This window comes from Hippoglossus stenolepis, chromosome 4, assembly GCF_022539355.2.
Source record: "Hippoglossus stenolepis isolate QCI-W04-F060 chromosome 4, HSTE1.2, whole genome shotgun sequence".
In the NCBI taxonomy this organism is placed as follows: Eukaryota; Metazoa; Chordata; class Actinopteri; order Pleuronectiformes; family Pleuronectidae; genus Hippoglossus; species Hippoglossus stenolepis.
Genome location: NC_061486.1, coordinates 8,855,011 through 8,882,986, shown reverse-complemented (window position 1 = coordinate 8,882,986; position 27,976 = coordinate 8,855,011). Strand labels below are relative to the sequence as shown.

At 43.4% G+C, this 27,976-nt stretch overlaps 1 protein-coding gene across 8 annotated transcripts; it reads left to right on the top strand.

The window, feature by feature from the left end:
- The first annotated feature begins 254 nt into the window (after positions 1–254).
- On the top strand, positions 255–27,976 carry arhgap32a (Rho GTPase activating protein 32a). 8 transcript variants are annotated; one of them, XM_035155468.2, is made up of 22 exons: positions 255–528; positions 8,310–8,423; positions 9,291–9,396; positions 11,128–11,219; positions 11,483–11,567; positions 15,671–15,757; positions 15,839–15,976; positions 16,115–16,207; positions 17,154–17,276; positions 17,467–17,544; positions 17,888–17,969; positions 18,081–18,230; positions 18,637–18,739; positions 20,081–20,225; positions 20,624–20,706; positions 21,474–21,581; positions 21,725–21,870; positions 21,974–22,187; positions 22,867–23,015; positions 23,185–23,259; positions 23,357–24,031; positions 24,669–27,976. In XM_035155468.2, the coding sequence occupies exons 2-22, from the start codon at positions 8,335–8,337 to the stop codon at positions 26,915–26,917; spliced, it is 5,070 nt and encodes a 1,689-aa protein (XP_035011359.2). In that variant the 5' UTR covers positions 255–528; positions 8,310–8,334; the 3' UTR covers positions 26,918–27,976. The 8 variants fall into 8 exon arrangements, with proteins under 8 accessions (XP_035011359.2, XP_035011358.2, XP_035011357.2 ...); XM_035155467.2 differs by having other exon boundaries at positions 22,864–23,015; XM_035155466.2 differs by having other exon boundaries at positions 17,888–18,230; positions 22,867–22,934.

Sequence of the window (27,976 nt, the reverse complement as noted above, 5' to 3'; positions counted from 1 at the left end):
CCAAGCATTACCTAACACCACACTACACACGCCAGATGGGGGCTCCTCAGGCTGGTATTATCAAACAGGGGGTCCGTGCACACTCCCACTCCCACATAATGTTCAGGTCCCGGACTTTAAAAAAAAAAACAAGCTGCAGCAGCCCCCTATCATCCGAGGCGCGGGCACGAGAGCAGATATGCGCGCTGCCGCTGGTGGGTGCAGACTCCCAGCAGTCACACACACACACACACAGAGAGAGAGAGAGAGAGGGAGGGAGAGAGAGAGAGAGAGAGAGGGAGGGAGGTGGTGAGTCGGTCTCTGTTCTCCCACGCTTCCTCAACCATGTCTCAGCCGGGTCCAGTTCTCATGGTGAAGACCTCAGCGGATCAGCTGTAGCCTGACTGTGTGTGTGTCTCTCTGTGTGTGTGTGTGTGGGTGTGTGTCCAGTCCAGAGATTGTGCGATGCTGACAACATGTTCCCTGATCGAGGAGCTGAGCGCTGAGCAGCATAGAGGAGGCACAGTGGAGCAGCGTGCACGGTTACAGGTAGGCTGCGTGCGTGAGCCTGGTGTCTGACTGTCACTGTACAGCTGCATACACACAGCAACATACATGCGTGTCAATGTAAGTATGTGTGTGTTTGTGTGTGTGTGTGTCGTACAGGTATTAGGCATGTTGTGGGGACCCTAAATCTGTGGGAGTCCACACAAGGTAAATCATTACATTTTAATGTGAAGACACAGTTTTGAGGTTAGGTTCAGGCTAGGTTTAGCTATAGGGTCTGGTTTGGTTTAAGGTTAGGTTTAGTTGTAGATTCATGGTAGGGTAGGGTCTGGTTTGGTTTAAGTTAAGGTTAAGTTTAGGTTAGGTGTAGGTTAATGGTAGGATCTGGTTTTGGTTTAACGTTAGGTTTAGGTGTAGATTAATGGTAGGGTAGGGTCTGGTTTGGTTTAAGTTAAGGTTAGGTGTATGGTAAGGGTAGGGTCTGGTTTGGTTTAAGTTAAGGTTAGGTGTATGTTAAGGGTCGGGTCTGGTTTCGTTTAAGTTGAGGTTAGGTTTAGCATAGGTTTAGCTTAAGGTTAGAGCAAGGGTTAGGTTTTGGTTAAAGCTAGGTTTATGTTAAGTTAAGGTTAGGTTAAGGCAAGTAGTAACTATGGTTAAGGTTAGAGTAAGTCTCGAAGACACCAATGTAATATCCTCTGAAGTCATGGAGACGTGTGTGTGTGTGTGTGTGTGTGTGTGTGTATGTACTTCCACCTTGGTGAGGACCATAGGTTTAGATCCTACAGAGTGAGGACATTTTGGTCGCCACAACCTCAACTGGTTGTTTAATGTCCAGGTTAGATTAAGGTTTGGATCAGTGTTGTGTTACAGGCATTTAGTTGTGAAGGTTCATTTGAGGGGGTAAGGTGCTGGGGAACACTAAGTCCTCACAAGAGTGGAAACACAAGTGTGTGAGTGTCTGTTTACAGCTGCCTGGTGATCTGTCAGGCCCAACAGGTCAGAGTACAGCGGTGGTAAACTTTATCCAAGTGTGACCGGGCTCAGGTTGTGTCAGCTGTAGAGGAGCAGGTGATGTGTGTCTGTTTGCAGCACAGCTTATGACAACACTATTTTTCTGTCAGGAGCCTTTCTGTGTCGTTTTTCTAGGAATCACTGAATTTGTAGTGGGTGGGAACATGTTTGTGGGTAGACCTGTATGATGTAATGCAATGCTGTTGTACAGTATTGTATTACATCAACAAGTGCTAGAATTGTGAGGCTTATTTAAATGTAATATATTCCTTAAAGGTTTTAATTTATATTGTCTACTTTGAGCAAATATAAGAACTGTTCATAAAAACTCTGGGTATATCATTGAAACCACTTGACCGAAATGAATTGGCAACTATTATGATAATCAAGTGCTCATTCAGGTCATTCTTAAGCAAAGATTCCCATCCGCTTGTTGGAAGGTGTCTTGCTAAATGAAAAGTAAACGTAAGGTATTTAATACTAGAAAGAAATGATTGGTTAGCAGTTAGACATAAAAATAAATCAGTAACGATTGGAGTCTCCACGGTTCCTCTGGTTGTTCCAGTGTCCACAATTCCTGCTACCTGGGTCAAGCTAATGTTAGCTAGCAGGGAAAACAAAATGCTATCCTCTTTCAGTTTGGGTGCACAGTGACAGATGCATTTTTCTTTGTGCCGTAAATTGAGCCTTCATTTTCCTGCAATTTGGTTCTCCCCGGGGGCAGAGAGAATTGCATAGTGAAAACTAAACCAATGTAAATGCTAAAGATGTCATTTTTTAAATTAGTAATTACATTGTTAAATCAGTATTTACCTCAAAAAGATAAGTTATAGCAAAAAATGTTGGTGCTACCTTTTGCTTTAGGAAAGTGTTTTGGGAGTTTTTCCTACATTCTATATTTAATAGGATGAATCATTAATCAATGAATCAGGAAAATAATCTACAGAAACATTTTAAAGAATAATGTAAATTGTCAACTGTCATTAACAACATATTATTAAGCCTTTCTTGGGGAAAGATAAACAAACACATTTGTGTGTTGATGGCACAATAAAAGCTAGTTTGGTATTTGTTAATCAGCTCAAAAGATTAATTGATCTGGATCGACAGAAAAGAAAGGAAATTTAAATAGGACAGTTAATTATTTCTGTCTTTTGTATAGCGAAGATTCCCCAAATTTATATGCTCCAGTTACACCAATGGGAGTTTTCTTTGCCCTTTGTGATACAGATCTAAATACTTTTGGTTATTTTTTGTTACCAAGCCATGACATTGACTTTAGCTTTAGGATATTGTCAGATATTCAACTGATCACTGGCCCTACATTTTATGCCTATAGCCACATAAATACTAATAATAATCTGTGTAGGTACGAAATAATAGGTACATGTTGTAATGCAGTCCATAACTGCACACAAGCAACTGCCTCAGCACAATCACTTGCCTCAGAAATAATCACCACAGCGTTGAGCCAACATAGCTGCACATAACCATCACAAAGGTAGTAATTGTTGCAGGGATGTTGTATTGGATTGCATTCATCAACCGTGATCTCATATTACTGTGTGGGAATCTGTGTGACACTCAGTATTGAGTAAGTGAGCCAGTAGCATAGTAGCATGAGTATATCCTCCAACACTACTGTCATTATCCCTAAAGTATTTGTATCAGGGAATCAACATTTCAGTTTCTTTCTACATCATCAGTTGCTTTAGAGGTGCAGCAAATTTGTGCCTATACTTAAGAAATGTAAGTCCTACATTGTCTTCCTTGGTGACAGACCAGCTTGTTGATTAAATATTTGGGTCTTTGTTGTCGACAACTTAATCGGCCTGCTGTTCACCCTGCTCTTTGCCCTTCATCTGGGATCCCGGTGATTCTGAGTGCTGCAGGACAAAGATTGAGCTGTGACACTGACTCCAAATGAAATAAAGTTAATCTCACTCTGCTACATTTCAAGAAGATTAGAGGATCATATGACCCCCACACACACACACACACACATACACGCACCTCCTCCTCCCTCTGGAAGTGACAAAGCTTCAGTGCAGATGGTAGATTTTAGAAATGTTTTTGCGTTGTGACTCGGGCTCAGACGGCAGCAGGTGTCTGAATCCTGCATCACCGCCTCAGGCAGATTGATGGTGATGATCTGTCAAAGCTCTTGGTCAAAGGTTCCTCTAAGGTTTCATTTCCCTCCTCGCCATCGTGTTGCCTCATCCTCAGTCTGGAGGAGCATCCAGTCACGATGGACGGGAGACCTGCTGCCATGGCAACCGCAGGCCTTTCTCTACTGCGTCTTTGCTTGTGTTGTCTCCATTCCAGAGCTAAGAATGAGAGCATGAAAACCAACTTTCCTCTTCTTAGGGACGTGCAGCAAAATTAAGATATGGTCCGGTTAGAGCTGCAATAATCAATATTTTTATATTAACAATAGATCATATGGTTATTTAAATGTGAAAGGGGATGCGCAGGGCCCGAAAAGATGAACCCACAAAGAATTATCAACTGACTTAGCATTTCACCGCAGCTACGCAGCTCTTTTGGCTCAGTCTAACTGCTCAAATCTGCATAGTTCCAGCTAAAGCAGGGCTAATAGCCATCTATACACCACCCACCCTGCAAATGACTCACTCAAAGCCACTAGCTGGTCAACATAAACAAGCAAAGGACCTCTGCTGTGAGAAAAGGCCTAATACAATCCACCCAATCTCGTTGCCTGTAGACTATCCTCTCACGATGAATTAGCCTCTCAGGGCTTCAGCTAACATTTTGGGGCTTCCGGTGTAGACAGTGGATATCCGGACCAAGACTCCATCTTCCAATGGCCGTACACTGTTTACTGTCCAAAGAGTCAACACAAGTCGAATGTTTCTCCACATAAACACGAAGAGCGATACTTTCTGTCGGTGTTTTAGATCCAGACGACATTTTGACTAATCTCTATTAACAGCTATTTGCCCATGAATGCATTTAAATGAAAAAGCCGAAAGCAGATTCATTTTGGTCAATGTGTTCAGCCTCTTTTGCTCCTCACATGCACTGTTTACCTGCGGGCAACTAAATCCTGTTAAAACCAATAGACCTCCAGCCCCCAAATCTGGTCCCTTGCCTACAGATTCTGCATATTCACATGCATAATCTGTTTATAAAGGTTACAGTCGACCTTAAACAATTTACCAGAAGCCTTTTGATGTCATTGCAATTGCTTTGGGCCAGTTGCATGTAGTCGTGTTTGGGTGGGGTCTGTGTTGTCAAACCCTGATAAAGAAAAAGGTGAAATGAAAGTTTCCATATTCCCTCTTCTTCAGCCGTAAGTCCTCCCTCCTCTCATTTGTGACTCAGTTGGACACATCTGCTGTGTGTTTGTTGCTACAAATATGTAGGCAGCCATGCTTCCTGTCAACACACTTGCTGATAAGTGGATTCATAAACAGTGTGTGCAAGATTGTGTAGGCTGCCCTATTTTTTCTTGAAAACGCCATGTAGGTCATAAGACACCAGGGCGACATCTTTCTGTGCTGCTTCAGGCTCCTGACATCAGAACAACGTCTCCGCCTTTAAGGTAGACGTCTTTCCTATCCCTGCATATGGAATAGTTTAGATTAATACTTTGGATATGACTGATAGAGAGTTAGTGGAAAGATGATTTCCTGCCGTGTGCAGTGTTGTTCCAGGGCTTCTAAATTTAAACCACTGGCAGAGATTTTTTGTTACTTGGTTCAAAATACTTTTGTTGTTTCTTGCCTATGATTCTGAACAAAGTCAGCATACGCCACCCATTTCCCTCTGCCTTAGATAATGTCACTGACATACAGAGTGAGATCACCTCCTAAAACTGACTTTTTACAATTGTGACAATCGCATTGTGACAATCGCGTTTCCAAAATACTCCAAACAAATATTTTTCACACGCTCCTGTGTTCATAAGACCGAGGAGTGCTTGTATATTTTCCTCTCTGCTGTATTCAGTTCATCTCCCGCAAGGTCTTTCAGATAGAAACAAAAGACCATGACTTCTTTGCCAGGCAGGCAGCTTTAAAGCTCACAGCTAGTTCAGCCTCCTCTGCAACGTGAAGTACAACATGTTCCTACACTTGAAAAGACTCGCTGTCTGATGTGGTACAATCAGCAAGGTCGGCCATTGTACTGTGTACCACGCCACGTTTTTTATCATCGCATGCAGCCACAGGAAATATCTGTCCTCCGCTATCACCACATAGCCAAAATATTACACATGTAGCAATGATAATCACCATATCTTGATTCCTGTGTAGTGCATATTTGTTTTTGTGTTGCCCCACATATTTGAGCCATACAAAGAGACAGTAATTATATTATGAAGTACTCTATTTCTCTCCTCTCATTTTCACATACATACTTTGACCCATTGCTTAACTCATCCAGTATCTCATATAGTTTCTGTCCTGATGACATGCAGCTTTACTTCTCGGTTAAACCCAACAAACTCAAAAACCTTACCACCCGTAATGACCGTCTGAATTCAGTTACAGGAATTGTTGCAGATCGCTCGTATAAAAGCTCACTTCCTACACATGTAAACGATTATATAGCATTTTAAGCAGCTAGACTATGAACTGAAAGTAGTTGTAAATCACACATCGACCCAATTATTGTCACCCTTCATTGGTTTCTTGTCAAATAAACCATGGCCTATAAAACTATATTAATTACATACACATCCCAGCATGATCTGGCCTGGTCTTGTATATCAGAGCTGTTGAGCCCCGAATTGTAGTTGTTGGCCTCTCTAATCTTCTGGTCTTGGCATTTTATCTGTTCCCCAATATCATATTAAATCTAGAAGTGACCACCCTTTTAAGGTTGTAGCTTCAAACATTTGGAACGTTCTTCGCTTCAACGCTGTTTCTTTAAAATCCTCCAGTAACTAATTGCTATTATGTTAGTCTTTAAACTTTTATTTGGAATGTGACTATTTAATATTTGTGTATTACCTTTTAAGCAGTTTGTAACTGTGTTTTTTTCTAAAATTGCAATATAAATAAAATATTATTCTTCATATTATTCTTCATATAACTCTTTAACAATGTTTTCCCCAAGCAACCCCCCCTACATAACAGCACTTTCTGAACAGACAATTAATTTGCTGTCTGTGTAATGCACTTGCTCTCCTCTGACAAGGTTGTGGTGTCTATTAGAGAGGAGATACAGTACGAGATGGGGATAGAGCGGAGTCCGATCCGGCCTGTGTTCCTGTCTGCCTGCTCACATTCTGCTGAGTCAGGGGGCTTTGTGGAAGTCAGTCAACAGCAACTCAATGAGGCTCAATGCCAGAGGGGCTGGTGGGAAACTGCTACTACAGCAGCGCTTGGTGCTGATGAATCTACTCGTAACTCCCATCACGTCTGTGTTGCTCAGCAGACCTGCTCAAGGGAGCGAACAGGTTAAACCGCCTCCATGTTGGATGTGTATTTTTAGTGCTGTAGCTGGACCTCTGAGGTTTGAGCAGGGCCTCTTCTTTGTGCCCACATGCCCTAAGGTCATTGTTTATCGCTAAGCACCCACATACGTTTGGACGCTAGTTATGGGAAGACTATGGAGGAGCATTGTGGAGAATCTAGTTTCACTCCATCAGGACATTTTTCCTGTTTGTTTACAGTACATAAAGAGAAGAGTAGTACTGAGTATGGAGTCTGGTAGAAGATGAGAGATAGGGGCTGTCCCAGTATCAGTCTCCTCATGGATCAGATATGATCCACTTAGTTTGCAGCAATTTGATTCCACACAACATTATTTAGAAATGTGCACCATGCAAGGATGGTACAGAGGTGACATGTTAGCATGTTTTACCTGCGACTGTGTGTGTTTTCTGTCACAGTCCACTAACATGCAGGTCAGCTTGACTGACAACTCTAAATTGCCTGGGTGATAGGTGTGATTTTATAGCATGAGTTGTTGTTGGTCTCATGTCCAGGGGGCATGCTGCCTCCCAACCAGTGTCATATGGGATGGATGGAAACAAAATAGAGTCTCTCTAAAAGAGAGTTCCAAAGGATTAAGTAATAAAGCAGAATCCATGTTAGCTATTATATTTAAACTGTTCGAATTTACAATTAATAAATTCATGTAAAGCCGGTTGTTAACCTGGGTTTTTGGGGTCCCTTTAACATATATAGATCCAAAAGCTTTGAAAATATGCCAGGGTGCATTAACACCTTTATTTGCAGCATTGCTAGTATGGACCAATAAATGCTAATTCCCGCGTTTGTTGTACAACATATGAACGTCAATGGGTTTTTGGCTGACATGATGGGAGTGGAATTTCATTTATGGATGAACTATTATTAAAACACTGGTCAGACCATTTATACTAAGAGTGTGTAAAATGTGGAAACATTCAAAAGATAAATGTTCATGACCCATAAAAGCAAATACAACAACATTAAACCTGTATAATTTATCCAACGACATGCACTGAAGCTGCTGGGGCAGTCTTGACTTTTCCTTTGAGGAGGATACGAACGTGTTAAAGATAAAACATGTCAGTGCTGCGATAGAAAGAATCTGATATTCTCATGAAAACATCCCATGAATTTGCAGCCTGACGTGCATTATCCCTGAAGCAGCCCCCTCACTGTAGCATGATGTCATCGCACATTACAGTCTGGGCTCCGTGGATCGTAGCCTTGAGTCGCGCACGATGCAGCCTCATGTGGGTTAACGTCTGGCGGCTTCATCCTACATCCTCCCATCTTGTACTCTTATACCCACCCACCTCCCATTCCCTCGCACTGACTCCCTCTTTCCCTCCCACTCACGTTTCTCTACAGCGGGCTGTTGCAGCAGGGCGGCATCATGGAGGCTGGATGTGTGGTTGCCGCGGTGATTGAGAATGCTGCTTCAGGACCCCAGGGAGAACCAGGAAGTGGTGACGTCCTTGAGGGGTGAGCTACTCTCTTTTTCCTCGCTTTATATCAGCTGATGTGAATTATGTAAAAGGATACACATGCACATGATAGGATGTATGTGTAAGTGTTGCGTGCCTGCCTGGTCGTTTATATGCATGTTTGAATGAGATGCTACATGAATACAAAAAAAGAGTGATGTAATATTCAGGGTTAAGATATGACCCTGTTCTCAGAGACAGAAAGAAAAACTGTAAACCTCCCTCAGGTCTAAGCTCATTCTGTTTCCTGTGAATTCACATGTGTCACAAATGACTGTTTCTGTGTCGTCCTGATCTCATCACGCTGAATCTCGCTGATAAAATCCGAGGCCTGTCTCTCTCCTCTCTTTGTTGCTCATAAACGTTGACCTGAATGGACCTCACCCTCCACTCCTGTGTACATTGAGTCACATTTCAAGTGAAGGTTTTTGTGAAGCGCTCCCTCGTGGGTGGATTCCCTTTATGATTCTCTGAATAGACGAGCTTTGCTTTCCTGAGCGTACACAAAAGGCACCGTGGCTTTTTGTTGACCCCATGGAAGATGCAACCATTTTGCGGACTAACCCAGAGATGAATTCACTGCATTTTATTCCTATCTAGCCCTGATTGGTACAGATGATTATACTCTCATATGTTACTGGTGATGCCACAGACTCAAACACCACAGTATAAGTATAACATGTTTTCTGGGCCATGCTGTTGCAATGTCATGATTTCTCAAGCTACATTTAGTGAATTCATCCCCCTCAGTTGCTCCCCCTGGTGTGTTTTCAAACAAACTACAAGGCTTTTTTAAAACCTCTCAATACATAGATGTGGGCATGTCACTTCTTTTATTTGATTCCTGACCTCTGTCCGTCTGCAGAGATGTGCAACCATCAGCTGACGTAGACAAAGACGACGCCTTACCTCAACCCAGCAACAACAATCCTCCAGAGAAGAAACAGCCACAGGAGACAACCACTGCCATGGTACACACACACACACACACACACACACACACACACACACACACACACACACACACACACACACACACACACACACACACACACACACACACACACACACACACACACACACACACACTCTCTGACTCATGACTTACAGAAAAAAAAAACATGTCGATGGACATGTCATCTTTCTTCCACGAGGCTGCATTTGTTATGATTCACACGATGAGGTCCCAGAATATGATGTCACTAAAGTCACGAGGCAGTCACAAGAGTCATTACTCACAGTGATGAAAGTGTGGACGGGTGTAAATTTGGATTTGAGGACATCTCACCTGAGTGAGATGCTGTGTCTGAAAACTGCTGTGAACAGGAGCTGACCTCCTGTTGTTTAATGTGAGGTACTGTACATTTTTACACGTGCTCTTCTCTTTAATAAGCTTTTTTATTTACATTTTCATATTGTACATCGTCCAGCAGACCCGTCAAATGACCCCAAACTATCTAATGTAATGTAACTGGATACAAACAATACTGATATTAATGATAATACTTGTAGACAAACATGTAGAAAAAGAAGAGGCCTCACATATTTTTATCAAACCATGATTTGTCTTATTTCCCTTCACTTAACGCTCACTTTGCATAATATGACCTTAATCTTCAACAAAACACTCATTACAGTACAAAAACATAACATCAACATATGTTAGCATAACAAAGCTAAAACATTGCAGTTACATGATAGAATAACATAATATTAGCATAACATTGTTATGACATAAGAAATCATGATTCAATCTTGCCAGAGAATAAGCCATTAGCTTATTCTCTGGCATGACAAAGGATTATGTTATTTTACAGTTGCATTACATAATAGAAAACTAGCTAAAATGTATCATGTTTTAACATAGGATAGTATAACAACATTAGGATAATATGAGAAAAACATAATCATCGTATATCAACAAAATAGGCGACCAAGTGCAGTGTTTTTTTAGACATTTTAAACGTTTTAGTTTTAATTGCAAGATTGATTAGTTATCAATCTTATAATCTTAAATATTGTTGTGTTGTGGCCTCGCTGCATTAAAGTGTCAGATCTGTCAGATTTATGATGTTCTACCCTTTTAGTACAGGAAATTAAAATTGTGAAGAAAAGTAGAAGTGGCTGCTTAATCCTTTCGGGAAAGTTTGCAATAAATGGAATTCAAGTTCATTTTCTAAAACAAATGTAGATACGTAAATATAGCATGGTATAATGTAGTACACTCAAAACATGTATATCATCACCAAATTCCAAACAATATTTTCCGTTACGTGTAATAGCAAATAATGACATAAATCAGTAATTGAATTCGATATGTACTGTGTCTTAATCACCAGGTAAATAATGTGGGGACCATCACACCCTAAAATCAGCACCTCCTACAAATGAGATAACATCATTGTGTGTTCAGAGTTAGTATGAAATAGCATGAAATGACATCTTAATATAGGAAAACAAAGCATAATATAATATTATTCACTTTTTATAACATTAGGGCAATATAACCCATTGTCTGTTATTATCTACTCAGGTGTCTAACTCACAACTTTTCTCAGACACCAGACGTTTGCATCTTGTCTCTTTTGCTGCACAGTCATGGTTTAATGATCAACACAGTTATTCTAACATGTAATCTCTGCTTCAACAGTTGCCCTGTGACACTTAGTGATGTTTGCTCTCTCTCTCTCTCCGTCTGGCAGGTGGGGAGCGATGATATCACGGAGCATCCAGCCGAGCCGCTCCTGCGCTCCTGCGTCAGCACGGCCAGCATGAAGGTCAAGAACATGAAGAAGTAGGTGCTCCCTGTGACAGTGTTGCTGCTATTATGGGCTGTAAACCAGGGCTCTTATCCAGGCCAGTGAAATGAGGACCTATAAAACGATGGGCGCGACTCACAGAGACAAAGTCAGCCAGCTGCGGCGCTAACACAGCTCTCACACACACAGGACCAATCTCTCCCTCCCTCTTTCCCCTCTTTTGCTCTCTTTCATGTGGCTTTTTTCTCTCCATCACAGTGACACTGTGTTGAATACTGATGTGCTGTGTGTTATTTAGGCTGACGTTCCCCAAGGGTCACTTCCCCAGGTTGGAGGAGTGCGCCCATTTCCACTATGAGACTGTTGACTTTGGCAACGTTCAGGTGAGAAAACCTTAAAACTTACTCTTCAGCAGAGTGTTTTCTAAGTTTAGAGATTGTGACTTAGGCTCGAGTTCAGCCGCCATTTGGGTGAACTCCAAAAACACGTGACTCTGGAAATGCAGTGTGGCCACTGAGTAAATGTTCTTGTCTTTTCTGGAGAGTCCCACTTTCAATATTTCATTTTCCTTCCTTTTTCATAGAGTACTATCAGTGTGTTGCTTTATTAGAACAGGTCTATATTACAGAATATTAACGTCCCATTGATCGAACCTCTGTAAAACTGTAAACAAGGCTTTTTTTTAATCTCATTGATGATGTCAGCCAGAGACTAAATCCGACCTAGTAGTAGTTTCTTGGATAAACAGCTGAGTCTACCTAGAAACTGAATGTGAGGTGACTCATTTGAAATCTGAAAAAACCCACATGAGGGGTGAGAATACACTTAGCTGAATGTAGGTAGAAGTAAATACTATACTGTGGACTACTTCCAAACTAGAATGGCACTCGGTTGAACACATATATATCATACATATCATTTTCTAGTTCTAATATTGGTAATTTAAAAGAAAAAAGTTCTGATGATCTAAATTGTTTATTTGTCGTATAACATAGTTAACACAAATAAAAACTACACTCTTTAGAGCACATACCTCCACCAAGGCCCTACAGTCCCCTTGAATTCAATGAAGCCATACACTCATAACTATCAGTCCCATAAAATGCCATATTTGTGAAAATCTGTGAAAATTATGAAAAACATCCAATCTTGCAACGTGAAAGAAAGTAGAAAGTAATTCCTGGATAAGCTCCCTGATCAGGATTTGTACCTAAATGTGATGGCTTCTTCCCTGACCCATACGGCATCCTGACACCAAGTTTCATGGTAATCCATCAGGTAGTTTTTTGCGTTACCTTGCCAACAAACCAACAAACAAAAGGACAGGAGTGAAAACATGATTAAAAAATAAATCTGCCCCTTAATCTGCATCCGCACCAACATTGAATTGGTTCTTCCCAGGCCCCATCCCTCAAACCAAGTTTGGCGGAAATCGTTTTTGTGGTTTTTGCATGATCCCGCAAACAAATAAAGAAGTAAAACTACAAACAACCATCAGAAAAACATGGGTGGAAACATAATCTTGGCAAAAGTAAATATTGTCACTCTAGAAATTGGTCCACCATTTTGTTTAAAACTGAAACATTCATCTATCAATGACAGATGATCAGCCGAGTCCATATTTGCATTAGTGATGAGTAGCAGTGAAGTTAAACTAGTTGCTCAGTCATGTGTGGAAGTGGCTTTTACCCGCCTGGTTAGGCTCGGGTGCAGTTCAGTTTGCTCGCCAGCAGAGTGCAGCAGTCCTCCCTCCACAACCAGCAGCCGCCTGTGCAGCAGAGTTTAACACTAAAGAGCTGGAGCAGTGCACGCTTGCTGAGGGGGCTGCATCCCCACGTGTGCCATGAAATGGACCACAGTGCAGCGGGCAGGACGGGACTTGAATCCCAGGATGGGCTCACCCTGTTGGGTAAACGTCCGGCTGTGGTTGTGGCTCCATTGTCGGTGTGAAGGGGATGTGAAAGCAGGGCATCAGTTTCAGTGACCTTGAAAGGATCCACAGGGACAAGGAAAGCTGAGCTGGAAGAGAAATATGAGTCACTGATGCTGAAATCTGTTCACACTGCCTGTGCATACATACACAGACATAAAGCAGGCACACGCCACTGCAATTTATTCTTATTTGGGTCTGTTGGTTTTTTGAATCTTGCGAGATTAGTCCTCTTGAATGGTATCTCCCATGATGCATTTGCCTGTCTGCACATTGGGAGACCGTGGCGGCAGGCTGGCAGGGAGGGGGGGAGGGAGGGAGGGTACTGATCAGGTCTCATGTATCCCGCACACAGAACAGCACAAGGACAGCCGACTGTCTCTGTCTGCAGCTCGGCTGATTCCTCTCCAGATTATCTCCAGTCTCGCCTTGAGAGTGGAATGAATGAGAATTGTTTTGAAATGAAGAAGGGTCGTCCATTTATCTCGAGCCGCTCTGCCTCGGAGTGATGGATGAGCCTGTGCATCTCTCTCTGTGTGTGTGTGTGTGTGTGTGTGTGTGTGTGTGTGTGTGTGTGTGTGTGTGTGTGTGTGTGTGTGTGTGTGTGTGTGTGTGTGTGTGTGTGTGTGTGTGTGTGTGTGTGTGTGTGTGTGTGTGTGTTGATTCCATTCACTGCCAAGCCCACTTTTCCCACAGGAGGAAGGAGTAGTGAGAGGGAGGGAGGGCAGGATGGTGATGGGGGGAGGGAGGCAGAGTGGAGGAGAGGGGAGGGGTGGGGGTGGGGGGGGATGGAATGAGGGAGGCAGGAAGGGGGGTAAGACGAACAGTGGGAAGCATCCTCTCCTCATATTTTCTGCTTTGAATAGCGCAGTGAGAGTGTGGTGATCCACAGCCCCCGTCAATGAGCATTTAAGGTGCGGCGGCGGCGGCAGACAGGGGACGGCAGACAGGGCGAGCGAGGAGCGACGTTTAGACCCTGCTGCCCTCGGCCGGGGGTTTGTCTCGCTGGAGGAGCTGACTGCAGCCGCACACAAAGAGAGAGAGAGGCAGAGCCACGTCCTCCAGCTGCGGATGGATATGCCAGATGCCTTAGTGGCAGGTAACAAGTACGTGTGGGTGATTACGTATTAATATCCGGCTCCTGGTGGCAGATATTTATGAATAAATGACTTGATGCAGATATTTTTCCTGTGCAACGTGCGGGGGTTTGGTTGCACGTTGTGGAAGGGGGAGGGATCTTTGAGGTGTGAGCATCACAGAGGAAGTGATGATCAAGGAAATGCTAAGATTTTTCATTTCATATTGAAACAGCCTCTTTTTTTTCTTTGTTTGTTTGTTAGTTGAATAAAAGAGGCTTTTTGTTGATCCGTAATTCTCTGTGCGATCCTGCTTCCCATCATCCTTTTGGCCTCTTGACCCCCCCCCTGCCAGTACTTTAATTTAGCTGTTTGGATTGGACGGTTCCTGCCAACAAATCCCAGCTCTTTCATCACGACTTAGTCAAACAGCACATTCTCACTCTGTGGTTCTTTGTGGGTCTGGTGTTGGTGTATTAGCGTTGAGCAGTAACTAGGTCGCTGTGTGTTGTGTAACTGTGTGTGTGTGTGTGGATGCGCTGAAGTTAAAAATAACCAGAACTTCACTTTGCTTCCAGGTCTTTGAAGTGTCGTTTTCACTAATGTCGATCGACTTATTCCCAAACTCCTGCCAGGCTTTGATCTGTGTATAGAATATCAGCGAGGCCGATAAGAAATCTGTGTGGTATCTCCGACGCCTCCAAGCGCCCCATACATCTCAGCAGCTGATGTATTATACATTTCATGGTGCAGGATTTATGAAGAAGTGAAAATATGAATCACTAATGTGTTGGCAGCGGAGCAAAAATACTTATTTACCAAATAAACTTCATCATGCTGGCATATCCCACACACATCTGTCAGGAAATGTAAAGGAGCTCATTACAAAATACGAAATGTATCGTAGTTCTCTAAAAGTGTCCACCCATCCTTTTCTCAAGCAATTTTTGACACTGCCAAGGAGGTTTATGCTTCCATTTTACCTCTGTTTGGTTGGTTATTAGCAGAATTACGCAAAAACTACTCAAACGATTCCTCTGATATTTTTTTGTAGGGGTGGGGGACGTCCCAAGGAAGAACCCATTAAATTCACTTTCTTAAATAGGGCATTTTTCAACATTTTCCTTAATTTCTTAGAGAATAATTCATGGATCTTGATGGGGAAAAAAAATCAGGCATGTTTAGGGGACTGATATTTACGTTTGGCTGCAATTTGGTGCAGATCCATTTTAAGGTTTCCTAGAGAGGGTACAGTATGTGCCCTCTGAGTTCTAGTGTCGCTTGAGTTTAAAGGTTTCTATTCTCTAAAGTGGTTTTACTATTTAATGGCAAAATGGGGTTGGACATGAGAGTTTTTCTTGTTTAACAGGTCACATACAAAAAGGGCTGTTTTACTATTCGCATCCATTATTTAGAATATGCGCCCTCTCAATATTAGCTCCTCTGTCCTTCTTTTTTAACTGGCTCTTCTCTTTGGTAGTTGGCCTTCGCCGAGGGGCAGAGTGAAGGACCGAAGGCCGGTTCGGACTCCAATGAGCTGGTCTTACTGGTCCAGATCACCTGCCAGGTACCATCACATGCTACATGTGTGAAACAGGTCAGATTGTCAGATATCGTCTCCTGTGGTTTCAACTCTTTTGTCCGTCAGGGTAAGAACTGGCTGGTGAAGAGATCCTACGAAGATTTCCGGGTGCTGGACAAACACTTACATTTGTGTATTTATGACCGTCGTTACTCCCACCTCACCGAGCTGCCACGATACGACTCGTTGAAGGACTCTGTGGAGGTACCGTACAGGCTTTATCTGTGATCTTAACACATGAAGTACTTAATGTCACAGATTATAACTAAATCAGGAATGATCTGCTACTCAGATTATCTTTTTCTCTGTGATGTCGCATTACAAATGTTTGTTTGTCTTCAGTCAGTGACAGATATGTTGGCCACCTACCTGTCCCGCTTCTCCGCCATCGCTGACAACAAGATCAACTGTGGTCCGGTGTTAACATGGATGGAGGTATCAGCTCTCCTTATTCACTCTACAGAATAGGCCTCATCGTTTAGTTGTCACTTTTTAATACAGAGGTTTATTTTTAAATAAAAGTAAATGCAGCTGAGGAAAACAAATATAAATTTAGCTCAGGACAAATTGTTGTCCTCGTGTTTGAACAGTTTATGTAATAGTTTGAACTATGAGGTTTTTCTCATGGGAGGTTTCTGGTGTTTTTAATTTGTTGAATTTTTTAACTTGCGTGGGCTCAAAAACACTTCTTCGGTGTAAACAGATTTTTTTCAAATCCACCACATATTGTTGTAAATATATAATTGTCTTAGTTGTAGTGCTCTAGTCAGGGTCTGCTACAAACTCCAGTATAAGGAAAAAAATACAAATTAAATGTATTTTAAAAAATCAGGTAAGACAAAACAGTAACATAAGAAACGTATCTTTATCGTACATCCTGTCTGTGTCAACTTTTATAATAATTACTTTGTTTATATAGCATCTTTCAAAATAAAGTTACAAAGCACTTTATGGTAGAAACTAAGAACAAAGTCATAATTAAAATCAGTTCCAAAGCTCATGTAACCAGTGCAGGTTGGTGTGATGTGATCACAAATTTTAAATGCGCTGCAGCAGCATTCTGTATAAGAATATATATGAATATAAAAGTTATTGCTGGGCCCTTTTGCATTGTTTTGTGTTTCATCTGCTGACAATTTTGGGGACATCCAATTCTTAATTTAAGCGAAGCAGGAAATACTGAAGGATCTATGGTGTCAGGTTTTACGGGAACTCACAGTTGCATATTATCTACCTAGCAATGAAAATCAATATTATGTCTACACGTGATGAATGAAACTAGTTTAGCAGCCTCTCCCTGTTTCCAGTCTTTCAAAGCTCAACAGACATGTAATCAAACTGTGCTGAAGACATTTCCTCAAAGGTGATACTTTGCTTTCAGATCGACAACAAGGGAAACCATCTGCTGGTGTCTGAAGAAGCCTCCATCAATGTCCCCGCCATCGCCGCCGCCCACGTCACCAAACGCTACACGGCCCAGGCCACCGACGAGTTGACCTTTGAGGTAACCCTTCAAAGACACGTCGCTCATCACCAATCAGTCATTTTTATTATCTGTCGCCAGCTCTTTCATGTGTGAGCATTAATATTTCAGTGGAAGTTTTGCACGTGCGTGTTCCTGATCCCCATCGTAATGTATTTTTTAATGTGCTCAGCTGTGATCGCTCTGTTCTCATCTTCACACTGTGACGCAGGTCGGGGACATCGTGTCGGTGATAGACATGCCTCCTAAAGAAGACACAGGCTGGTGGAGGGGGAAACACGGCTTTCAGGTAAAACATCTGCTGCTGTCACAGCTTTAATCCACTGACATGTTGGAGACCAGAGAATTCACATGAAGACATACCGACTGCCTGGTTTCCCATTTGTTCCTGTTGAATCCACATATTTAAAAAATCAGCATAGCAAAAAGAATCTGCACCGGAGGAGGTTCGGGACAATAAGAATATAAAGCAAGGGATTTTCAGCCCGAGGCAACTTGTACCCTGATGCTCACCGACCTACTTATGCACCTTCACCCCACAAGAGTTTCCTGCAGCACTGAACGCCCCAACTGGAGCTTTGAACTTACATGTGTATCACCCTCTCTCTCTCTCTCTCTCTCTCTCTCCTCAGGTCGGCTTCTTCCCCTGCGACTGTGTCGAGCTGATAAATGACAAGATTCCCCCCAGTGTTCAAAGCTCTGTGCCGAAGCCAGGTACTCCTCAGTGTGCGTCTGTCCGGCTGCCGATGTCTTATTTAGTGCTCGCTCCCATGATAACATGTCGGATTGATTTAAAGTGGCTGTTATGTGTGTCATCTTCATCAGTGTGTAAGAAGCATGGGAAGCTGGTGACGTTCCTGAGGTCTTTCATGAAGTCTCGGCCGCCACCACAGAAGCTGCGGCAGCGTGGGATCCTCAGGGAGCGCGTGTTCGGCTGTGACTTGGGGGAACATCTCCACAACTCAGGACATGAGGGTAAATTATTCCTACTTCCTTTTTTATGTTCATATTCTTATCTTTCATTGCGTAATTCTTATCTGATGAAAGTTGAAAATACCTCATGAAGAGTTTATCCAGTGAATCTGCTGCCTCTACAGGCCTGGATTAAGAATGCAGAGGCCAGTTTTTATCGCCTGCACATCTTTACAACTGTTCCTCAAACAGGAATAAATGGTGCATTTTTTAAAACTGATTAATGCACATTCGGTGCAGTAGTCAGAATTTACAGCAACAGGGCTATTGGATTCAATGAAATCACTGAAACTAAGCCGCAGGGACTTTGTGTAAAGAAATCCTAAATTGATTGTGGCACAGTGCTTACACAGCCCTGTGTTTGTGCTTTAGAGGAACTGTTCTCCTGACTCTTTGTTGTGTCCTTCAGTCCCACAGGTTGTTAAGAGCTGTGGTGACTTCATAGAGAAAAATGGAGTCGTGGACGGAATCTACAGATTATCTGGGATCTCCTCCAACATCCAGAAACTGAGGTTTGTGTCTCTTATGTTTTTCTGCTGTTTTGATATTGAATTGAAATATGAAACCACAATAAAGCCTGACTGATCATCAGGACTAATCACTGGACCGGGGAAGACATGAGCTCTTCCACTCGCTGCCTCATCCTCCTAGAACTCTTCACACCTGAAACTGCTGCCCCTTGTGAAGCTTGTGCTACATACAACTGATTTATTATTATATATATATATTATATTTACTGATTTAATTTCTAAAGAATGGTTTGTTGTTAAACACGAGTCTGCTGAAGGGTACAGGGCTGCAGGAGTGTTTTTGCATGGCAGGGGACAAGTTGTGGGATTCAGGTTTTCCACTGGGTCTTAAAAAGTCAAAAGTTCAATAATCCAATTTTTAGGCCTTAAAAAGTCTTGATTATGTTATTGTTGATTATGTTAATGTTCAGTAAGAGTTTCAGAGATTCTTTTGAAAGAAATGTTCTGGCTTCCTGCAGAGTTTGTAATGTGTCCACGTGTTTTTCTCAATGACACGGATATTAGCTGAAATAAAACTATAAACAAGACCAACGTGGAACTGATCCTGCGTCTACAAACACCCTGGTCAGATTTAATCTCAGTGCACTTGTCTGTGCTTTGGGAAAGACGATATATACCTGCTGTCTCTGCCTGTGGTGTTTCAAGGGTTATTTTCTATGAGGCTACTTCCCCTTATCTGAAGAAGTATAAATAATTCTTGGACTCAGATAATCCTTCATATCTATGATACTTGACAGGTTTTAAATATTATTCATTATGGTTTTAAATAACTTTAATTTTATTTGTTTAAACTTAAAGAAGCCCTGGTTAACATGATGCACTAACAAGCACTGATACGAAGCAGAAATAGATAATAATAAGAGTTCATCATCAACATGATGGATGTTAAGAGTGTTTTGGTTGTTGAGATGCTTCTCTGTAAGATCCATCAAATACAGTTTGTGTCACGTTGTGCGAGTTGAATGGCTTAAATGACTTTTTTATGCTCGCTTAAGTGGAATTAATGAAATATCCTCGCATCAGATCCCATTAGATAAACAGGAGACACAGTCTGATGTGGTGCTGGCAGCCAATTACAAAGACGACTCTCACATAAAAAACGTGTTGACTGACCAAGTACGGAGGAATATTATTAGAAATGACAGAGTTGGAAATCTGTATGTACAAATTTGAGAAGATATCAGATAAAAATAAATCATGAATTCCCCAAGCAAATGACCAAAAGTAGCTTCTTCTCGAGTGTTCATGCTGCTGACAGACGGGCGGTGGGACGACTTCCCACGCTGTTGTCTAAATATTCTTCTTCTCTCTGTCTCCGTCCAGGCACGAGTTTGACTCTGAACAGATCCCAGACCTGAGCAGAGAGGTCTTCAGGCAGGACATCCACTCCGTGGGCTCCCTCTGCAAACTGTACTTCAGGGAGCTGCCCAACCCGCTGCTGACCTACCAGCTCTACGACAGATTCTCAGTAAGAACCAGAGCAGGGAAACTGGGGCATGGATTTAAGGAGATGGGCTTGAATTTATAGGAATAGAAACTGGCGGCGATGCTAAGCAATGTGAAGAGAAAAAGTTTTGTAGCACAAATTTCTGGTTACTTAGTGATAACTTGGAGAAACAAAGAAATTACTTAAGAAATTGGGCTCTTTTTGAAATGCTGCTCAGAATGAGGTCACTGCATTATACTGAGCTTTCTAGGAACAGCAGGGGATGTGCATGCTGAAACCAAATAGCAGATTAGGCTGAAACACTGGCTGCTGTGAATATAAAGGAGAAAGCAAAAGAGAGCGGGATTTTTAAGACGACTCCCTCTGCTGCGATTATCGGCCTCTCGGTGATGTGTGTTTTTTGTCCTCTGTCGACACAGGAGGCCGTGTCTGCAGCCACGGACGAGGAGAGGCTGGTCAAAATCCACAATGTCATCCAGCAGCTGCCTCCTCCACATTACAGGTCAGGTTTGAAGCTCACTGCTGCAGCCTGGTGGCCCGGTAGGGGAATGTTTGATTTCTAGAAAAGGGAGTGATGCGTCGGAACTTTAAAAACAGAAACAGGGACTAAACATAACTCAGAAAAGAACAGACAAAAAACTATAAATACGAAAAACCAGCACCAAAATCACACCAAATCAGACCAATATATATTATCACAACCTTATGAACAGAGACCAATCAATAAAGGTAACAAAGGAAAAATTGAATTAATAAACAAAGAAAATAAATTGATAAACAGATCAACTGATAACCGTTTCATTCTAACCCTTCAATAAACCTTTCCTGTCTATCCTGATATTTTTTGCGTTCATCATTTATTTTTGCCACAAAATAAAACGTTTATAATATAATAATAAGTTTAATAAGAATCTCAAAATTATTGATTATTATGAAGATAACGTGAACCAAAAACATCTCTTTTCTAATTGCACCTCAACCACATAGAAAATCCCTCACTGATGTGTCTCAGTTAATAAGAGTTAAGAAATCATTATTCTGATGACCAGTGAGTGATACACAACAGTCCTGCTCTTCATCAACATTTTCAACAAAGTTCTTGCAATGTGACATTAATTCTTCCTCCTACAGGATACACTGAACTCATCAGTGATGTTTTTATCTGCTGCTGATTTGCTGTGTTAGTGAACTTCCCCTATGACCCAGGATTTTACTTTTTCACCGTCTACAAATGAATATTAATAAATATTTGCATTTCTCTGTCGACAGGACTCTGGAGTTCCTCATGAGACATCTGTCCCGCCTGGCCACCTTCAGCCCCATCACTAGCATGCACACTAAAAACCTGGCTATCGTCTGGGCACCTAACCTCCTCAGGTGACTGTCACCCTCTACATCATCTGCTATCTGCACGTATCGCCCTGTTGGCACTGCCGCTTCCCTCTGTCAGGCTTTCTGTGGCAGTGAACTGGGGCATGTCTCAGTGGTGCAGAGAAGTGAAATAGGTTGTGGTGTTTCAGGTCCAAACAGATCGAGTCGGCCTGTTTTAGTGGCACAGCGGCGTTCATGGAGGTGCGTATCCAGTCGGTGGTGGTGGAGTTCATCCTCAACAACACGGAGGCGCTCTTCAGCCAGAAACTCAACGCCATCATAAGGGAAAGCACTGGTAGGTTATCACCAGTTACCACAATAAAAGAAGAAACAGAAAATAAAACAAAACAGGGATTGTATGAAACTCTAATGCCTTTAATCCAACACCTCCACTACAGGTAACAACACCATGTCCAGACCGAAGTCCCTGCTGGTCTGCTCCCCGTCCACAAAGCTACTCTCTCTGGAGGAGGCCCAGGCTCGTACTCAGGCACAACTGGGCTCCCCGGCCACCACCCCCTGCCTCAGCCACAGCGACTACATCGAGGTCGGGGAGGGACCCGGAGCTCTGATGGGCAAGTTCCACACGGTCATCGAGCTCCCGATGGAGAGGTACATTTATGTTTGTTCTAGTATTACTCAACATGTCATTGTTTGTTATTTGAGCCACTCAATCATAATGCTTTAGTGTGAGCAATAAATCATAGAATTAGTTGATTATAAATTAGTGGATAGACGGACAACAACTTTGATATCATTCAACTCCTTCATGAGTCTAAAATGTCAAAATTTTACATCTGAAATTAATCAAATGTGAGAATTTGACACTTAAAAATGAATGTTTGTTTGTGATCTGTTAGTCAGGCAACAAACAGTACTTGAATATGTCATCTTAGACTAAATGTAATCGCTGTTTTTCACAACTTTCTTGTAGACTAGATCATTATTCAGATTGGAATTTTATAATGGAATTTAATTTCTAATTATGCCAGATTTTTTTCCTCAAAATCCATGATTGGTTCAATGGGAAATCAAATTAAAATGTGTTTTGCAATGTAAAAGAATCTGTCCCCTGATCCAGATCCACCCCGAAATCGATGGGGCAGAAACTCATGGAAATCGATGGGGTAGTTTCTGTGCAACAAACCAACACTGACGAGCACATAACCTTCTTGGCGGATATAATAATTATTAGTTACAATTGTAATGTTGTTGCTGGTGTGCGTTGACTTGTTCTTTCGTGAGCTGAGACAACAGGTGTCCAAGATGATTTGTTTCTGTGTTGAAGCAGCAGGCGGCCTCCTCCTGCGAAGGCCAAGAAGTCTCCTGTGGGGAACTGGCTCTCCTTTTTCCACCTGGGCAAGTCCCATTCTTTGTCTAAACGTAAACTGAAGCGACACCCCAGCGAGCCTAATGAGATAAAGAGCATTGCACTGCCAGGTCAGATCACCGCTGCTGTTAAGTCGCCAGAAAAACCTTTGCTTTTCATTTTCTGCCCTTCTTAATTAATTTGTCAACTTCCTTAAATTAGGCTATATGTGTTGACATGTTCTTTTAGAGGTGATGTTTGCTTTTAACGTGAATGAATAAGTTGTTGAAACATTTGCAGGTGGAAGAGGGGATGGGGGCACTTTACGTTCGACCAAAAGTGAAGAATCTCTCACCTCTTTGCACAATGTGGAAGGTACAGTAACTATTCACTCAAATCATTCTCTGCACTTATTTCATCTGTTTATTAAGATTCATTCTATACTGAATATACATGTTTTTTTGTATCCCAGGGGAACCTCCAAGTTACCGTCCCCTCAGACCTCGTTCGACTAGCGAGGCCCTTTCTGCCCTAGCTAACGATGACCTACGGCGTGCTAGAAGTAAAGATGAGAACAAAACCCACCCACTCAATGAGAGTCATCATGGTGCTGATCGTGGCCACACCGCCGTGTCCCTTTCACCTCCACCCCAGGAGGACGAGCTCGACCTCTGTCCGCCGGATGCAGGCATCTCTACTTTGGACTTTGACCCCATGTCTTTTCAGTGCAGTCAGCTTGCAGCGACCCCTGGACTGCAGCGCAACAGAGATGGAAACAGACAGAGGAAGAGCGCAGGTTGTTCTAGTGAATCGGAGCCAATCTCTTCTCCCAACAACAACATTAGCTGCTCTCAGTCACCAGATATTAGCCCGGTTCTCAGTAAAGGGGGGAAGAATGTTTCCTCCAAGCCGCTGTCTCCTAAACTCAGGAAGAAGTCATTTAAGACACAAGCAGACGTTCGGGCTGCAGCCACCTCCCTGCCACCCCTCCCCTCCTCTTCTCCCCCAGTGCAGAAACGTGACGCTCCTTCGGCAGATGGAAAACAGCCAAGAGTGTCCTACCCACACTGCAGCCCGCTCAGCATGGCGAGCCAGGCATCAGCCCTGACCGACCTCAGCCAATCTGCACAGAACCTGCCAGATCCAGGTCAGTCCCACTCCTCTTTAAAGGGATAGTTCACCCAAAAATTTAAATTCACTCATCACCTACTCACCACTTTGCGGATGGAGGGGTGGGTGAAGTGTTCCACAAAACACTTTTGGAGTTCACAGCCTTGCAGCCAAATCAAATACAATTTATAGTTATTGGTGAAAGATTCTTCAAATGTAAAAAAACAAAAATTTAGGCTAAAAACAATGTGTAAAAGACGCCGTTTAGAGTTGAAAGTGAATGTCGGGGCTTACAGACGCTTGGATGACACCCCCGGAGCAGTATGGAGGCATTTTATGTTTTCTTCTGTTGTTGTCTTAAGTTTGAAGAATCCGTAAGCATTAACTTCAATTGTATTGGATTTGGCTGCAACTCTGTTTACCCCTGAAACTCCAGCAGTGTTTTGTGGACTCAAACACTTCACCCACCCCAGTAGATAATGAGTGAATTTAAATTTCTGGGCAAACTACTCTTTAAGATCATGCAACATTTACTCCTTATAGTTAATTTCTATTTATATAATAATGCACTTTGTAGTTTCTTATGAAAGCTTCTGTGTCTTGTCCCATCATGTCTTACCATAGCTTTGTTTGTCCTGTCATACTGTAGCGTTGTTTGTCTTATCCCTCCCCAGGAACAGATAGACTTATGAGTTCAGTGTCTGTTCTCCCTCCTCACCCTCCCTCGACGAGTGCTGCACGCAAGTTGGCCCTGGCTCTGGCCGAATCTGCCCAGAAGGCGAGCAGTGCCTCCCAAAGACGAAATAACTTCCCATCGCACCCGCTCCAGAGACATGAAGCTTGCCACGCCCAGGACAGGCCGCCCCGGCCCTCTGTTCTCGATCTCAACGTGTACCCCGAGGAGTACTGCGGCCCTCGAGTCTCCTCTTCGGTTTCCCACTGGCAGACATCAGCGCTCGGCCCAGTGGAGAGCCGCTTCTGCCCTCACCCTGTCCATTACCCACCCGCACACCTCCGCTCGGGGCCTTCACAGGTCGCTGACGGACAGGAGAGCGCGTGCAATTTCACACCTAATGTGAGCCCGCTCGGGTCAGGGAGTCTGGAGGAAGGCAGTGCAGAGAGGAGGGACTGGAGGGAGGAGAAGCAGCTGAGAGATATCAGACAAGCAGAGCCCACCTATCAGAGCGTTGGTGTTTCAACACCCACTCAACCTGGCTGCTCGGCTCAGAGCCCAACAACTTCTCCCGTGTACGTGAACACAGACTCTACCAACGTCTTTAATTTCCGTGCTGTTCTGGCTGAGACATCCATGCCTGCCTCCATCGAGCAGGTCCTTCCAAGGCCGTTACAGCCCTCCTCAACTCACAGCTACAGCCCAGAAGAGGACAGACCACTGGGCATGGTTGATGATGTCTACAGTAATCAGCCTCACCATCATCATCATCATTGGCCAGTACAAGCAGGACGAATGCCTGCACCTCACTGCCCTCGGCTCAACGCTCTGCCACGTCACCTTTCAGGGCCTAAAAGCCTGTACAGGCAATCCTCTGAGAGCCGCTACAGCACTTTAGGTTTGAGGCAACCTTTGTCCCCTCAGTACAGACGTTACCGCAGAGACGAGCACCTGATCGGTGGCTGCCAAAGGCAACCGGACCAATGGCAGAGGTCAGATGATAGAATAGTTGGTCATCCAGCCATCCGGAGGGCTCGTTCCTTCCATGCCCCACAGATTGGTCACTATGAGCTGGCAGGGACAGAGGTCCTGCCGCCGGACACCATGTTTTACGTCGAGCAAAAGACGAGCAAAGAAGCACCCTATCAGAGGCTGATTCAGACCGGCATCCACCCTGTTCGGCTGCAGTTCGACAACACAAGAGCTGAACCCCGCTACTCCGCCTTCTCCGATATGAACCCAATGGATAGTTCCCACTATTATGTAGAGCCCTACCGGCAAAGCAGTGCACGACACAATCAGTCTTATATCAAGCGTAACGGCAGAGAAGGCACACCATCAGATTACTACAACTACTCTCCACATCGTGTCCCCCCCGTGAACAGGGAGCTTTACATAGAGAGCAGGGACACGGTCGTTTACGAGACGAGAGACGCAGACGTTTTTGAAAGAGTCGTATATCAGCCAGTCAAGCAGGAGCGTCAATCCAAACGTAAGAACACATCTCCAGCTGTGTCTCCATATGAGAGTCCCGTCTCACCGCCAGACACGAGAAACAGAGACATAATGCACACAAGGAGTAAGTCAGACCCTGGAAACGGCTGCCTCCTCTCCGCCGACAGGACAGAAAATGATGCTACATCTCCGACATCCATGAGGTCTCAACACGCGGGCCCTGAGGCCACCAGGCAGCCGTGCGGTCAGCAGTCAGGTGCAGAGGTGGGTCCATCAAGGCGAATTCAGCATCAGCCACCGCTTCGTAAAGTCCCCTCCCTCCCAGAAAGAGACGGTCCTCACCTCAAGAACACGGAGCACATAGACAGAAGCCACTCACGAGGTCCTGACCAGGGTCAACCGATGACCCACGCTGCCAACAACTACCCTGGGGTTGTGAAACCCAGCATCCTCAGGAGACCCGGGCGGTCGCAGAGCACCCGAGAAAATCGTCACTACTATCACTACCACGCCAAATCCCCTCTGGATCCTGAACATCCGGGATCCCTTTCCACTCAGCTCAACAGAAGGACTCAGAGCACTAAAGTCAGGCCAACACAATATGACCACATGAAGGAGTATTACGCAGCTCCCAGGCCTAAACCCACAAGATCTGGTAAAGCCATGGCTGGATATTTGCCCAGCCAGGGCTGCTTGTCCCCCCGCGGGCACAGACTGCTGTCCAAGGCTCTGGGTCAAGAGGGTTTTTGTCACGCTGCACTGAGATCAGAGGCCGGGGTCTACGAGGGATTCTGACCACTGGTTTTCATCTGAATCTCCATCAATCGGGGCCAAAGTAGAACCGCACTTTATCCTCTGCCAGACCAACAGACTGTTGCATTGAAAGTGTGTTTGTTTGAACCTCCAGGAAGCTGCTAAAGGAAGTGTGCAGTGAGGCTGCTGCTGCTGCTGGGGTTCCACACTGTCGCCATCATTGGTTGTTTCATTTATTGCAAATGGCCCTTGCAGACTTTAAAGGGAACAAATTAATCGTACGCAGATTTTCGTCTTATATTTAGAGATTTTGAAAAATAACAGTAAGAGGGGGCATGCTTGAGAAAACGATGGCTTATATATTTTATTTAATGTCTAAACAACAAGAAATAACAAGCTGAAGTAACAGGTTTTATTGATATGATTTTAAAGTGCGTATAGGAATGTGCATAAGACAACATTCATTTTAAATGTATTATATTTGTATAAATAACACACAGCTAACACGTGGCCAATGTACTGTACATTTTGTTTTCTATTCTAGTCTGCTCAGACGTCAACAAGCACTTTGGAGGATAACTGTGTATGAAACACGCTGTCTTAACGTGGTGTACATGAAACCTCTTGATATACAGTCTATTTTTGTTCTGTAAGAAATGGCTTGCTCTGAATAATCGGTGAATTAGCACTTTTGGGGCGGGGTGGGGGGGGTGGGGGTGTAATGGATGATAACCTCATGGTTTCTAACTTTTCACATATTTCTTTCACAACATTGTATGATGCGATCGCAGCATTACAATGTGAGTGCTATGATTTCAGTGTCAAAGCTACCGTGGCAGAATCCGCTCAACATTAATTCCAATTGCGCTCATTCAGTTCGGTGATAAAGTGTATTTTGTATGCCAACGTGGTTTTTGTCACAAAAATTTCTTTCCTCTTTTCAGGGGAACTTTTAACAACGTGGTGTTTTACATGAACTTTGATGTTGTTTTATCCATTAAAGTTGCTATTTCAAATGTAGAAGAGGATATTCTGTTAAGATATGTTACATGCGTTATTTTAGTGAGAGTCTTAAAAGAAATAAAGATATATTGACAGTGA